The sequence below is a fragment of the Necator americanus genome, chromosome X (genome assembly GCF_031761385.1).
Source record: "Necator americanus strain Aroian chromosome X, whole genome shotgun sequence".
In the NCBI taxonomy this organism is placed as follows: domain Eukaryota; kingdom Metazoa; phylum Nematoda; class Chromadorea; order Rhabditida; family Ancylostomatidae; genus Necator; species Necator americanus.
Genome location: NC_087376.1, coordinates 29107130 through 29123252, shown reverse-complemented (window position 1 = coordinate 29123252; position 16123 = coordinate 29107130). Strand labels below are relative to the sequence as shown.

The 16123-nt window shown below is 39.3% G+C and overlaps 2 protein-coding genes across 4 annotated transcripts; both read right to left on the bottom strand.

Moving 5' to 3' along the window:
* Positions 1-2422: 2422 nt before the first annotated feature.
* On the bottom strand, positions 2423-8831 carry RB195_025830 (uncharacterized protein; the record flags this gene model as incomplete). 3 transcript variants are annotated; one of them, XM_064214138.1, is made up of 26 exons in its annotated part: positions 2423-2471; positions 2621-2682; positions 3038-3220; positions 3272-3388; positions 3739-3858; positions 4064-4192; positions 4254-4340; positions 4406-4478; positions 4532-4665; positions 4731-5023; positions 5091-5181; positions 5247-5336; positions 5393-5446; positions 5502-5630; positions 5687-5815; positions 5906-5986; positions 6066-6167; positions 6258-6329; positions 7194-7286; positions 7351-7506; positions 7766-7873; positions 7930-8022; positions 8075-8165; positions 8278-8429; positions 8526-8701; positions 8759-8831. In XM_064214138.1, the coding sequence occupies 26 exons, from the start codon at positions 8829-8831 to the stop codon at positions 2423-2425; spliced, it is 2937 nt and encodes a 978-aa protein (XP_064070018.1). The 3 variants fall into 3 exon arrangements, with proteins under 3 accessions (XP_064070018.1, XP_064070019.1, XP_064070020.1); XM_064214139.1 differs by having other exon boundaries at positions 4746-5023; XM_064214137.1 differs by lacking the exon at positions 2423-2471 and having other exon boundaries at positions 2617-2682.
* A 4249-nt stretch (positions 8832-13080) lies between these two features.
* RB195_025829 (uncharacterized protein) lies at positions 13081-15113 on the bottom strand (the record flags this gene model as incomplete). Its single annotated transcript, XM_064214136.1, has 5 exons — positions 13081-13212; positions 13301-13404; positions 14448-14554; positions 14792-14892; positions 14973-15113. 5 exons carry the CDS (start codon positions 15111-15113, stop codon positions 13081-13083), a joined length of 585 nt encoding a protein of 194 aa, XP_064070017.1.
* Positions 15114-16123: the final 1010 nt, after the last annotated feature.

Sequence of the window (16123 nt, the reverse complement as noted above, 5' to 3'; positions counted from 1 at the left end):
AGAGGTCAAATTACGAGTTTCAAATGTTGTCTATTGTGATAGATGCAATAATTAGGTGTGGAAAAAAAACTGAATATAAACAATTGAGACATGGTGCTATGAAATAAAGAGGAAGAAGGTAGAAAATAAATAAGGATTGTCTCTAAGGAGGCAACAATGACTAATAGAAGCAAGAAAGATATGAATTAAAGTGGAAAAAACATGAAAAATGAAAGGAAGCAACACAGATGAGCGACGAAAGCGTTACCGTGAAAATAAAGCATTCATGCGATGAAGACAATAAAGAACTCACAACGATATCTTATCACCGCTATCTTGCAGTCAAAATCGCAACGCACTCGCGTGCTGACAGTTGAAAGAAATGACATCTTCTTAGGAAAAAAAGCGAGGAGGTGATGAAATTCTCCACAAAATCTCAATTGCTCATCTGTTCGAGACAAGTTTGATGGTCCGAAACGATTATAAATGCATTATTTTGGGTGCCAAGTACAAAAAATTGTCTGCGAACAACATTTCAAATGCTAACGCAAACGCTCTTTTTTCCTCCACTTTACTTTTCCACATAGAAGAGCTCAATATAAAAACACCTCTACCAATACAGTAATCCTGAAGGACAAAATGTCGTAAGCACCTGTTTCGTAGGATTAGAATCTCCATTATAGTGTCTGGTTGATAAGAGTAAGTATCAGAAAGACCGGGAAAATATCATTGGAGTAGAAAAATTGTAGAAATAAGAGCTCAACGGGCCTCACTTACTTCGTCCAGTGCACATATTTCCAGCAAAGTTTGTTACCGAGATCTAATGGAATAAAGAAAACAACCAGCCGCTCTTCTCATGCTGTAAATCAAATCAATAAAGGATAAAAGGATAAAATTTTCGGCGTTAATCAATCCGCTTGGGATGCGCCCCCCCACGTTCACTTCAATTCAGAATCGTTGAGGTTCATGATCGTGTAACTGGCCTATACAGTGACTTGCGGTGGCTAGTCGATGTGTCAAGTCGGTATCTTTATCCTCGCAGACAAGTCTGCTATCAATTAATCGACCCCGGAGGGATGAAAGGCTTGGTTGGCACTAATGCGGAATCGAACCTCCGATCGATCGAGCAGGAAGCGGAACCTCTAACAGCTACGCTACACCGGCCCTAAATCGAATCAATGTTTAACTTTAAATTATAGAGACTCGATGAAATATTCTTCCTGCACTACCCTTGAACTTATATAAAGAACTTCCGGAAATACGTCACTCAAGATACCGGTGTCAAGTCAAACCGTGCCCTTGTGGATTTGTAACCACTGCAGCTATGAGACGCACCCAATACTATGAACGATGCATCCGGAGAAAAATGTAGTTGGGAGGAAACTCAACCGCGCTTTTATTTCTAGATGCACTATTCTTTTTTCTCTTAGTAGCTTTACCTTACATGCCATTGATCCTCTAAAAGACTAATGGTTAGTTCTTAACGCCCGGCTGATTTAGTTATTAACTTCCAGAAATAAGAGCGCGACTGAGTGCCCTGGCCTTTCCTCCCACCTAAACTTTGTCATATTTGAAAAAAAAAAAACCGGGCCGGCACCTTTATCTTTAAAGATGACCTCAACTCTCACCCGATTCGAGCAATACATCTCCAAAATGTGAGCCTTGAAGAATCTGCAGAAATGCCCAAACCATGTACCTTAACGGCAGCACACCACGAATCTGAGGTGGTGCTTATTTCAGGTGGAGTATCCATATATCGGGTCGTAGATTATGGAGACGGGGTAGGTCCGCTCATCTTTCCCTGCATCTCTCACTGTAAACAGCCGCTTCGAGAATGCTGTTTTGTACGACGCCATCTATTGCTCCACCCCTTGCGCCGCCTCCCCCTGTGATTCGTCGAAAATCAATTCGGACTGCCCCGATAGGCAGTACGCGCGCAAGGGTGGCGCGCTGCAACAGAAGACATCGTACAAAGCAGCATTCAGGGGCCGGCTGTTTGCAGTGATGCAGGAAGAGATGAGCGGGACCACTTCGGTCTTCATAATCCACGAACCCGTATACGGATACTCCACCTGAGATCCGTACCACCCCAGATTCGTGGTATGCTGCCTTTAATATTGGCTCCTTGAAATTCGACAGATCTATTCTTCGTTATTTATTAGATTATAACCTTCAACAAAAAAGAATCGCGAGGGTATTTTCATTCACGATTTCTGGCTTTTACAAGTGCTACCACAATCAGAGTCACTTTCTTTTCTTTTCACTGAAATAATTCCACGCTTTGGTCAGGGAAGGATGGAACGTTGACTGCAAAAAAAAAACAACCAAAACGGTCGAGGAAGAGCAGAGAAACAATTTATTCACATTCTGCAACAGAATGAAGAAAAGAAGTGATTCAATCAAAGAGAAGACAACACCATAAAAGCTTAAAGTGACATTTGGATCAAAATACCCCAAACCAACATTTCCGCCTGGTATTATGAAAAAGCAGCCTACAATAAATATAATATATGAGTAACAACGGAAGTGGACATTCAACAATGAGTTAATATTTATAGGTAACAAAATGTATGATCACTTATGAGAATGAAATGCCCCGTATTTATTACGAGAAAAACCTATGATTCCGCTGAACGCCTACAGTTCGGACGGATCGTGTTCCTTTTCTTCTCTCTCATGCTTTTTCTCTTCAGCGTCTGTGTCCTAAAAGGAAAAACTAAAAACATGAAGTTCCATTGGCTTCAAAGATCTAACCAACAAATTTGTTGTTCGGAAATTGAGGGACGAGTTCTTGACGACTAAGCAATGACTAGCTATAGGGAACACAGCGCGGCGTCGACTAGATCGGACGTTCAAGCAAGCAACGGTAAACAATATTGTTTCCTTTCCACTTCACAGCATTAGAACAAAGAAAAAATTCCTCATATTTCCATTCCTAACACTCCTTCCTCCTTCTTCCTTACAAAATGTCGAATGAGTACGTTCGCAAATAAACTGTATACTAGTTGTAAAGAGTATAGAAAGACACACTGTGTGTAAAAATCCAAAAAGTACTAACATTTGACTCTTTGCCCTCCATTTTTTCACTATCCTCAGCGACACTTTCAGTAGTGTTGTCAGGTGTTGAGGATGTATCAGTATCGTTAGTTTTCTCAGGTTCCTTCGGTTCCACTTTCTTCTTCGGTTTAAAATTCTTCATCTTATTTATAAGATATTTTACTTCACGATCGAGATCACGGATCTGTAAATAGAGCCAAGTAATGAAGTCAAGCGTAAGCAATCTACACCTTACTTTTGTGGCCATTTCTTCTATCGTTACAACAGGATCTTCATGTTTCGGCTGTTTGTCATAAGCAGCACTTTTTTCCTCCCACCACTCCATCGTGGTATTGATCAACTTGGACAGGACCTAAAACACTGAACGTCTCTGAAGCTACCAATATGGAGGATTAACGCAAGTTTCCGTTCCCTTTCGTACGTTTGCAATAGCATCACATTTATTTCGATCAAGGACATCTTCTTGCAGGATTACGGCATTTTTGTTCAATTATAACAACTATGTGTCAGGTACTTATAGCAAATTTTTTTACGTGTTTTGTTTCGTAATCCCAATCTGTAGTTCTACGATACGATTCTACGAAGTTTTAATACACTCACCACACCATATCACTACAAAGGTATAATTACTCTCTACTCTCTTAAAGTACATATTGAGCTCTGAATTGCTGTGCGTAACAATGTCTGAAACATTCAATTTACCTCAATCTCAGTTTCTGTGAAAACAGGATCATCTGTGGTTGTCAAGTTGAGGGCAAAACTGAAGAATGTTTGTGACTGATTGAAGAGACTGCTCATAGTTTCAGCCATTTTCGGGTAATGCTAAATCACAAAACTCATCAAAGTAGAACTATTGAAAAAATCGAAAGATATTCTCATTTAAAGAATTTGTGATGTGGTATCCAACCTTGTATAAGAAATTAGATACAACATAATTTACGGCTTCAAAGCAGATTGTTCTTCTATTAAAAAATCTTCCGCGAAGTACTTCAAAAAACAATGTAAATATAGAATCTAGAAAACACACCAATCTCTCGTTCTTTCGATTGTGCCCAGCAGCAGTTAGTTCGTCTAGAATTGCCTTGTTTGAAATGAAATCCTCGGTGGGAGTATCGATACCCGCCTCATCTTCCATCCATGTACGCAATCTTTTCAACTGCAAAAAATAAAATAACGAAAAAAAAAACTTCAGAATTTTATCAGAATACGGAAGAAACCTCTTCTGATATCTTCTCCTTCTCCTCTTTGGTTAAAAATTCCGCAAATTCTTCACCGTCCTCAATTTTTACTGCAAGGTCGTAAACCTGAAGGTAGTACACGAATTTCAGACACTATTCCCAGTTTAATCAGATGGTGTAACATGATTTACCAATCCTTCTAGAGCATTCATGGCTTCCTCATGCCTATGTTTTTCTTGTTCAGCATGATCGAAGTCAGCCAGACTGCAGAAATTTTAACGTTTATTGAATGAGATCTCGTAGTCGAAGAGACTCACATCTTTTTAGCCAACATCATCTCTTCCTCATTCAAATCAAGAAGGTCCTCGTAGTTGACTGAAGTGTTTAAATGGACTTTCACAGTCTTGGCTTTCGGCTGAACAGGAGCTTTCAACGGCTTCTTCTTCTGTGGCTAAAATAAATCAGCTGAGAAACGAAAGAATATCAACACTTTTACTTAGCAGTGCACCACTTCACCTTCTTTTCTTTTACCTCCTCAGTTTCTTTTTCACTCTCACCAGTCTCGAGAGTTGTGTTAGTGGTTGCATTTCCGTCTTCGGTCTTATTCTCTGTGCTTGAGCTCTTCTCCTCGTCCTGTCCTCTCTTCTCTGCTTCTTCAGTGGTTTGGTTTTTTTCGGATTCCTCTTTCTTCCGTTTTTCTTCAGCTTCTTTCTCTTCTTGTTTCCTCTTCCTTTCCGCCTCCTCCTCTTCTTTTCGCACCTTTTCAGCTTCCTCGTATTTTTTCAAATCTTCTTCATACGTAGCGAGTTCTAGAAAACGTCTAACAAGAAATAAATGTAATCTGTAAAGACAAAAAAAATCGTAGTCCTTGCTAACCTTCTGGTGTTGGTTTCTTATCCACAACAAATTCTGACTTGACTACAGAAACAATACCAGATAGATCAACTGCAAAGGTAGTTTTTACACCCTGAAACCAAAATATAACAGACTAGGATCTTTTTCCGATTTCGATTCTTGCCGACGAAGCCTTGCCTTAATTTCGCATTCCGGACATGTGCCGTTCTGCTCGATTGCAGTACCAAGGCCTTTGATAGAAACTTGTGCCAAATCAGTTTTTCCGAACTGCCTGGAACGAAACAAGGCTACTTTTAAACAAAAGCTAAGAAAGTGATAAAAACTTGCTTCTTCTGCACATCTTGCAGATGTTCAAGAGAACCATATCCAAGAGATATCTGAACGAAGTAAATTTGTGCGTTCTTATAGATTAAAAACATTTCAAATGCGAACCTCAAAGTCATCACTGTAAGACTGGAATGTAACTATCTTCTTATTTGTTGGATAATGTGTTTTATAACCGAAAATCTGGCGCGTGACATCCTTGAGATTGCCATCTTCCGACTTTGACTTGAAGTTGACCTTAAATGAAACAAAGTACGGAGCAGACTCCAAACTGAGAACATTTTGTACGAAACCTGGATGGGAAAGAGGACCAATTCCTTGACCGCAAATGGGAGGACTTTAAATGATTTTGAAAGATCGGCAGCTTGGTAAACAGCTCCAAGAGTAATTGCCTCGTCAGTATTGAGGAAATGGCCAACTTCCTAAAAGTGGGTTGTTTCCAGAAATTATGAAGTTGAAGAAGTTATTCGTAGAGCTTTTAAATAGTAGTTACTGATGCCCTATCTTCTTACCTTTTCTTTCAAAATCGTCTTAAGAACTTCCTGAATCTTCGGAACTCGAGTACCAGCTCCCATCAGAACAAACTGATCGATCTGAACACTTTTAAGTGAGGGAAGTTCTCTTTGAACGGAAGAATAGAAATGAGAATAAAAGAAACGGTTCCCAGCTCACCTGATCAATAGTTTTCTCAGCCATGGCCAAGGCATCATTAATTGGTTGTAAGAAACGAGGCTCCAAGTCCACAATCATTTCCTCCAGCTCTTCACGTGTCACCTTATTTAATACACTGTAGCTTCGCATCAACAGGGTACTATCAATCATAATTAAATTAACTAAAACTCTAAAAATAATGTTAACACTTACTTTGGATCGGAAGTTTTGTTCCTCATGAAGACCTTCTACTTGAGCGTAATGATATTTGTTAGCTGACAAAACCTAAACTGCAAAAAGTTAACTTCCCATTTGATAAATTCGTATAGGAACTTCATTCATAATGGTGCAAACAGTGAACGAAAGCAAATCTCATATTCTTTCTTCTTTTATTGCTATACCGCATGCAATTACAACGAGTGTGACATCAATCTCGTATCGTGACATTTGCGTATAGTCACCGTTTTTGTAGCGTTTTTGATCATAATTACAACGAGTGCGACTTCAAGTTCGTGTCAACATCATCGCACAATAGTTCCTAGTTCAGGAAAGAACAAATGGCGGGGATTATTTACTCTGTCAACTTCAACTGCTTATATCGTTTTCGAAACAGAAAAACTGGTTTTATGACTAAAAGGAGGCCGCATATGAACACAAAGAATGGTAAGCCGCAGATTGCTTCAAAATGCGCTACAAAGATATCATGTCTAAGAATAGTATGTGAAACAACGCTGTTTTTATTTTCACACTATGATCAGGAAAACAAGAGCACAGATAACTTCGTACACTGGCAAAATGGACAGTATATTCGTGATCAACGTGCGAATCAAATTACCGTTCGGAATTTAGGATATGTAACGTTATGGAGGCAAAGGATGGAAAAAATTATCATTAACACATCATGATAGCAATAGTAAATAACCGAATGTAGTAAAACGCTTCAAAGGAAGCAGCCAGTTTCCATAATCAATTTGTCCCCTACACAATTTTCTACTCCGGAAACTAGAACGATTTCGAGTAAAGAAAATGAATTGAATGTACTTACTAATACTAGTATGCTAAAGATCACACGGTCCCAAGAGAAGGAACGAATATAATCGAAAGACTGGTCGAATACCCGTCAATGTATTCAACAAAAAAAAAGAATACCTGTTTAACTCGCTCAGCTTCCTTTAACAGTTTTGCCATACTTCTTGCATTTGTGGTGATATCAGTAGAGGTTTTTACAGTCTCACGGAATAACTGTGATGGAAAAAAGCATGTAAAATCCCCGCTATGCGATTAAATAAAATAAAGTCATTATCACCTTGACAAGATGATCTCTCATTCTTAACGTGATTTCAAATCCTCCTAAGGTTCGATCATAACCAACACCGATCGTCTTCACAACTGGGTTCGATGTTTTTGACACTTTGCTGCTCTTGTCGGGTTCAAGGACATATTCGACAATGGTAGCAGTTGTCTGGAATTTAATAGAAATAGCTAGAATAGAATTGACAAAGAAGATACAAAGAAGGAACAGTAGAGCAAATGTTGAAACAGTCTGCATCCGGAAAGATAAGGTGTGTTCTTTTCGTCGTACACAAACGGTAAAGCACATGTTAATGCTGTTTTGGAGCGGTTAAAACGGTCTCTCCCCTCATCCATTGGAGACAATGTTAATAAAAAAAAACTTCTTTGTGTTGACCACCAGTAAAAAAAGAGAGAAAAACAAAAATCACTTTACTAGCACCCATGTCATAAATCATCATGGTCTGCGGTTTCTCTGTGATTTGCTTTCGACGAAAAACTCCATAATTAAGAGCTGCAGCAGACCCATCATTGATGAGCTAAAAATAAAAAAAATGGAAGCAAAAAGCACCTAGCCACCTCAAAAAAACTCTACCTGAAGTAAATTTAGCCCAGCGATATCAGCTGCAGCCACCAAAGCTCGACGTTCAGCTTGATTGAAGAAGATAGGCACAGTAATTACACAATCCTTAAAGATTCTGCATAGATCCTACAAAAGTAAACCTCGGGCATGAACTTACTTTCACTCTTTGTTCTGCGAAAGCTTCTGTAGTTTCTTTGGCTGACCATAGAATCATTGCAAGTAAGGTTTCCACATTGTAAGTAGCATTGCTGCAATATGATCCTCATTCCGAATTATTAGAGTATGAAAGAAATCTAGCCGAAAAGATCGAATGTTGGGGTTGTAAACAATAAAAAATAGGAACTGCAAATGTAAACCAACTCTGATGGAAATAAAACGGTGTTCCTCACTTCGTCGAACGTGAAAGCAGTGAAAGGAAACCTCTTCTGATATAGTTCAACACTTGGATCACCTTTTTGTTTAGCCAACAGCGAAAGAATATACTGGTAACCCGAATTTGGATATTTTGTTGCCTGGAATAAACACAAAACCTCACAGATACCTACCTTGAATAGAAAGCAGTTTGAAAAAAAATACTGTAAAAATGCATAATAGGTTCGCGAACTTACGACAGCAGCTGCGGTCTCTGCAAATAATCGCTCATTGTTTCTTATTACTACAATATTCGGCGTCTTTCGACGGCTTTCCTTATTTAGAACGATTTCCATAGGCACTCCTGGTTTAACTATTCCAATTTTAATGAACTCTGATCCCAAGTCAATCGACATTGCAGCAAGAGCGGCATCTGGAAAACCCATAATACATATTACTATACTATTTTTGCTTCAAGGAATAAGCTTACCTGTACCATCTAAAAAGAATGTACAAGCCACTAGACCCAGCAGAGTGCGACAAATTGATGATCTCAGGATCATCTTGCCCTAAAGACGTAACATCTCATCATTGAACCAGCAAAACTCCAAAACAGAATCCAAAGAGAACTCGGGGAAAAAAAATCAAAATCGGTAATAAGTATGTCGGATTGTCAGAGTGAACTACAACTATAACTGAGAATGAAGAGGAGTTCAAGAACGATATTAAATAGATAAGAGAAGTGGACACTAGTAAAGTTTCCGGCACAACTACCTCTAAAACCTCACTCATTTGCATGAAATTTTAAATAAATATGCCTATCGCCATACATTGCCGACGTGTACTAGAGATATCGTTGCAGATATTCCGCGTAGGACCGCGCTCTGCTCATTTGCCCGCCCGCTTTGCATGCTTTTGGGGCGTTGAACTTCGTTCTAACTCCTCTGTAATGCATTGGAGTCAAGGAGAACCGTCAACAGTTCCGAAAGCTCTTAAACACCAAAATCTAGATCAATTAATTCCTATGTGATACATCTTGAACTCCAATACAGTCTTGGAGAACTATTCTTTTTTTATAAGAGGTACATGTTTATGAGTTCGTGGTTCAATTCCGTAGAAGAATAAGTAGCTGTTTCGTTGGACATAAATGTATTGTGGCAAGTAATCAAGGACCAGGACTTTATGATTAGAAATGTAAATTCCGGATAGTCAAATCACTTCGGAAAGATCTCTATTGTTTAGGGGACTTTGGAAACAAAGTCTTAGAAGCTGGAACGATTTTCAATCCTTGCAGTGGGAATGTGTTGTCACTCATTTTGATACGCACCGTTCCATTTATGTGGTATGAACAACTTGCAGAATAACTAACACAACTTTATTTATCAATTAGTCTAAAAATTCTGGTATAGTGAACAATAAACGAGTGAACGAGTGGGCGCAAAATCATAGTGTTTCAATATCAATAAGAAATGCACTTGATGAATGTTCTGTAATTGCGTCCCGTACGATGGACGCGCTGCGTCAGTCCAATTGAACACGACGACTGTAGCTTGAGTTTGCAAACGTTCGACAAATTAGAAGGAATCATCGGGATCATTCATTATTTGTTTCATATATCAGAAGGCTATACACTTAATAAAATACGTTTTTATTCAAATTTTCTGTGTACGCTAGAGTTACAAGGCATATTGCATGGGTTTTAGTCCGACGCTTCGACAAAATTATAGCATTAAGTGTAGGCTATCGTATAAAAAACTGCTCGATTACTACCGTAGACTAGTTGTTTAAGTCCTGCATAAGCACTAGTAAAAATTCGAAATTTTTAGACTATGATCGAAGTGTGAATAGAATGCCTTCACAGTGATGAAACAAAAAAAAAAACAGAAAGAAAGTAGGAATAGTTGTGAAACTATTCCGATAAATTCTCGTAGCGTTCATCATTGATCCCCTTAGGGAAAAGAGCAGCCGAACCATCTTGCAGTTTTTTTTTGCGTGGATATGAAAAAAAAACATGAGTTGGATCCCAGTGCCAGGATAAAATCACACAACTGCTTCTTAAATTAAAATTTTATTTATGTTGAAACTTGTGGAACATTTGTAAGAGATTTTACAGCGTTCTCACGGTCGGCGATTCGAAACTGCCTCATTCCAAGCAAGCGTTTCGTTCCTCGATCGATAAATGTGAACCACACTTACTGGGAGTATGAGGACACTGAATTGATACTATTGGGTCAAAAGGACCTGAATTTTGTTTTCAGTTGCATAAACGGTCGTGTTCGAAGCGGCGCGGCGCGGCGGAGATAGCGGTTCGGATCGAAGTAGGACCATCGGGAACTACAGCGATAAATGGCGTTAGCAAGGTTACTTCCTCGATCTTAGCTGCTACGATCCCCCGCATCGCTTCGAACGCAGTCGCCTACGCAATTGCATTGCACAAAGTTGGAGGTCGTTTTGAACGGATTATATCTCAATTGGAACTCACAATTTATTGTATTGGGCGAATACGCTATCATTAACTTTAAGCGCCAAAGATTTTCGAATATTTTGGTTATCTTCCTTACCATGATATTATTGACAGCTTTTTGTTCAACTTTCCAACTAGGATCTTCACTATTACAAAAAATATTCTTATAATGAACTATGGACAACCAAACAATAACTACTATCCGTATTCTTCGTCCTCATAGCTTTGTGTTCTAGAAAGAAGCAACAATACGGTACTGATCTCTGTACGCTTATCTGTAGGATAGTATTGGAGGCCCTCTTTAGTAATCAATACAATTCATTTCATCTACCTAATAAATAAAAAAAGCTTCCAACGATGAAGGACCCTTGTATCACTTTTTTTTGCGACAGTAAGAGAGGAGGTGACACAGTAATCGATATATACTTCTCCAAACGTCATCGTGTACAATTATTATTTTTTTTAGATTTGCTGCTGTTGCTGCTGGCTGTCTTGAATGGTTTTTTTTATTGCATTGGCTACAAATGTTAGTTTTCATCATTTACTGAGCCGTAACCTTAGAGTACAATATACTATAACCATTATTAGAGAGAAAATAATCCTTTAAATCGGAAAAGTTCTCAAGAGATGACTGGGAGCCAAAAAAAAACTGTCGACATTGGACTAGAGGTGTCTTGAGGACTTGAATTAGTACCTTCAGTCATAAGTGAGGTTCCAGCGCTAGGATAGGAGTTTACTGAGGTTAGTGGTGGTGATACTTTTAATTCATATAAATCATCTTTCGGATCCCCTGAAGTTTTTAATCGTGTTATTTATAATATTAGTGCAAAATTTCTGAAATGTGGCAAATTCGACGGTAATAGCTCAGGTAAGAAATCCCAGTCACCCATTCCGAGTTATCGAGCGCTAAGGATATGTGCAAGCTTGTTAGTTCATTGGTTTTTTATGCTACAGATGAAATTTTGACTAAAAAATATGCGGAGAGACTTCGTGACCGAAACAAGATATATATGGACAAAAATGCCACCTGAAAATTTTTGATCTCACGGGGCAGGACTATGATTGTACTTTCTCATCAGCCATGTTTCGGTACAGCTTTCGGATCACGGGAGTTCATTAACTACGTATGTATGAAGGGAACGGTAAGAAAAATTTATCAATGAAAGGCATCACCCCACGAATCTGAGGTGGTGCAGATTTCAGGTGGAGTTTTTTGAGATGGGGACTACGGGAGGGAGTGTTCCCATTTCTTCTAATTGCCGTAAAAAGAAGATACCTTGTTTTGCATTTGTAAGGGTTGATTGGCCGTCTTGTGCCGTGCCGCATCTTCCGGGCCGTTTTTTACGGCAATTAAAAAAAAAAGGAAGGATCTCCCTCCGTATACATACTCCACCTAACCCCTCAGATTCGGTGAACGCACTAGCACTGAGGATGCAACGTAGTTCATAGGATTCGATCAACAACTCATTAGCAACCGTCACACCTTAACCGTGATTCTTCCCACTCGAATCTCTCGAGTTCTTTCTGTTCTACCCATAGTCTAAACTAATTAATGTCCAACTTTTTGTACTTGGAACCGGCCTTGCTAGGGGTAACAGGAAATAGAACAACTCAAAACCGTGGTATTACCGGATTGTTTCCTGCCAGCGTACGGGCTCAGAATTTTTTCTCCTTTTTTTGACGTTTTCGCACTTCAAGAGAGAGACGAAACAACTCGTTTTGAGGCTTAAAATAAATTTTCTGACAGTTCATGGAATTTCCTTATCGCATTATCAGATATTTCATTTCACTTGACATTTTACCTCCTTTAAATGTGTACTGTTAGCCCTGTTTTAGTAAGAAATAACGCTTGGTGGGACCTCTTTTGGTATTTCAACCTCCATAGATACCTTAGCAACTTGTAAAAGAAAACTTACACACAATTGCTATTGTTACGTTAACTGGTTGTGAGTAATGAGAACTCGTTCTTACAATCACGACAGACCGTGCTATGAAGCTGTACGTTTGTTTTGGACGAGGGTCTTGAATGTACCTCATGGTCCATTACTTTCTTGTATGAAAGTGCAATAGGCATTTACTTCACCAGTCGCAAGTAGTAAATTGAAGAGAAAAAGAAAGAAAAAAAGAACTAGGAGATTACTGAGAACTTGATGACTGAGTATAAAAGAGAATTCCGCAAGCGAAAGGTTTAATCGGACACGTCGAGTTGGATTACCAGGAGTAAGACGAGAAGTTTTTCTGCTGTTAAATATATATGCTCAAATTATTTTATTACATAATTAATACTCTGTACATGGTCTACTCGTTCTTTTTTCATGGGCATATCACCGGATTGAGCTTTACGACCATCATTCATCTTTTTGTCTAGTGTAAATCACTCTTGTATGTTCCAGGTATCCAGATTTCGGATGTGTAGCCGTCCGCATCTCAAGCACTTGTTCCATGTAACGGTCATCGTGTCGTATGAAAGTTCGGCGTAGCTAAAATCGTAAAAATGTAGGATGGGATGTGACGGAGGCTTGTAAGGAACATGAGGTTGGTGTTCTTCTTGTATCGAAAATGGCTCACATCCTCGACGGGCAAATCGCGCGAAAACGAAATTCGCCCGATATCCTTGAGCGTTAGAACGAGTTTGTGGTGCGCCACCTTTCCAACCTCGTAAGTTGTAAAACCTGCAATAAGTGCTATTAGACTTCTCCTCCATTTTTGCTTTGAAAAGAAAAAAAAAGCGTAGCTTCTGTCATCTAAACTAGACGGGTAAAATGTTAAATCTTTGCATCATCTTTTGCAATTAACAATTGGTATATCAGTGTAGAATGATACAATGATGTTCCATGAAGCTTTACGATCACGTAAAATCTGGATCAGTAGTGTGATTGCTTCCTACATAAGTGTCCGCCCTGCTTACATCGCTAATAGCCGGTCCAAACGCGGATCAATTTCGTTGTCGTTGAGATGAGTAGACGAAGAAGGCGAACATGATGACTGTGACGGTCGTAAGGCCAGTAAAAGAACTGGGATTCTTATTCGAATGATGCTTGTTCACGGCAAGTTTCTGCCATAATCATCTTTTTTTTTGTAAAGGTTGTGCAGCCAACAGGTAACATTCGATTATGAAACAGGTATATTTCGTCCGTGAAACTCTCACGATAAGGAAAGCATACGCGTCAGAAAGAATACGTTTGTTTTGCCTTAAGAAAGCTTAATTAGCAATAAAATTCCGGAACATTTCAAATGATTTTCGTACGTTACAATTGCCAAAGAACGTGTGTTGTTCCTGCACAGCGTTTGTAGAAAGATGCTGCTCATATGAAGAATCAGTCTGGATCTGCAAACAACGTTTCTTAGGTATTGCATCATGGTCTTCCTTGCGGTTTACCATACCGGCTTCGTAACTTCAATCAATGCGGAGTAACTAGCTGATCTTCGAAGGTGTCCCAAAAGAATAGTTATAAGGTTGCCTGCCAGTAAAGTTCTTATACAAGTAAGCAGTCATCCATTATTTGTTGGATGGAACCGTTGGAAGCGCTGTCACGTTTTACTCTATCTTTTCTTTTTGATGTAATCCATTCGAAGAATGCAGTGTTGAGACACAGCAGACTTTGTGAAACTCTCGAATTTGTTAGAGAGAAGAGTGATTGGAAGGAAATATAGGATGATATAAAAGAAAAAAGATTTCCTCAACATAGAACAATATCGAAGAATTTGCACTCGCCATTGTTCCCAGCAGTCATTAACGTTGCATTCCCGTTGTTGTCAACAGTCATATATCCCCATTCGTCGTGGAAGTGATCCTTGGTTGAGTGTGACCATGCCCTTGCACTGAATAAATAACAAAAATGTATTAGTTACGATTCCAGTAAGTGAAAATAGCCTCGAATAAGACAAAGGTGTGAGAAACTGTCCGAAAAGATAACAGAATCAGGTTCTCGTTAAACGGAACGGTCATTTTCAGTTTTGCGAATCAACATCGAGTCAGCCATGTGTTTTGAGAGAGAAGTTGCATTGAACGGCATTCGATACGCCTTAGATACTTGATGATCAATTAGTGTAACTTACGAGAAATTTAAGAATTGAACATTGGCAGATTTAGCGATGGGTGCTTCTTGAATGAGCAACTCTTCACCGAACGTCATTGTAGGCACTGTTGGCCAGAAAACCTTCAAAACATATGATTAAGTGTTTTGTGAGGATGAGGATGTAGTCAAAGTAAAAGCCGTAGAGCGATTGCTGTCGTCACCTTGCCGGAGAACTCGGATCTCCATTTGCCAACGATCCATTCAAGTTTCCTGTTGTTTTCATTCAATACTTGAGAAGATAATTGAACGAGGGTGACGATGAAGATGACAATGAAGACGTCATTGGAGCTTCGTCGATTCATCGTCAAGTGCGACGTGAACACTAAGCGAGACTGGACCGTCCGTCCGCCCACCAAAAACCGCTCTCTCACACCCACACTGTCCCTGCCTACTAGCGCAGCCACCCATCATTCAACGGGTCACTTAACCCATTAGCTTGGCCCTCGTTTCAGGTAAAACATCGCTGAAACAGTTCAATTAGTGCTACGATTTAAGCGTGTGCGATTTTTCTCCCAGTTTGAACTCCTGGAATCATTACTACCACACTGTATCGATCCGTCATTTCTGAGCACCCGTGATGTTCTGCTTCATTGCGATCCCCTACAGTCGGGGCATTCAGGAGTTTCCCATTTAACATATAAACTCGGACTTCGGACGGGAGCGTACTGTATAAACAAGAATATGAGAATGCACATATAACTCGTTGTCGTTGATGGATACCGAGGAATCCTCAGTTCTCGTAGGAGACACAAACTATTAGGACATAATCCTTTAAAAATGTATTTCCATAATAGTAACAATAGATAGTAGTAGCTAATAATAATGATAATTATAATAGTAATAATAATTATAACAGTAATAATAATCATACTAATAACAATAATAATAGTAATGTAAAAGCTCTTTCACCTTTACCCAGCAAAATTGTCAGCTAATTCAGGAAGCCGCTGCAGTAATTCCTTTCTTTCACACCATATCTTTTCAAAAAAAAAAGAAAAAAATACCACTATGAGAATATTTCAGACAGCAAGTGCCAAAGGTACACTCCTGACGTAGATTTCTACGCAAGCTCACGAGTAGTCCGCTATTCAGCTGGTCCTGAATTAACGACGTGAGTGGCTGGAGAATCAGGCTGGGATTTTGCTACGGGTGGTCCTGCAAGCATTTCTTTTTATATTGGATTCTGGAAGCTAACGTGAAGTGGATCTCGCTACTCGTTCGAGGGCAAAGAATAACCTAATCAGGAGATTTAAGACTACTTCACTTTGAACAGTTTCACAGTTCTGCCAATCTTATGGGTTCGAGGACCTGC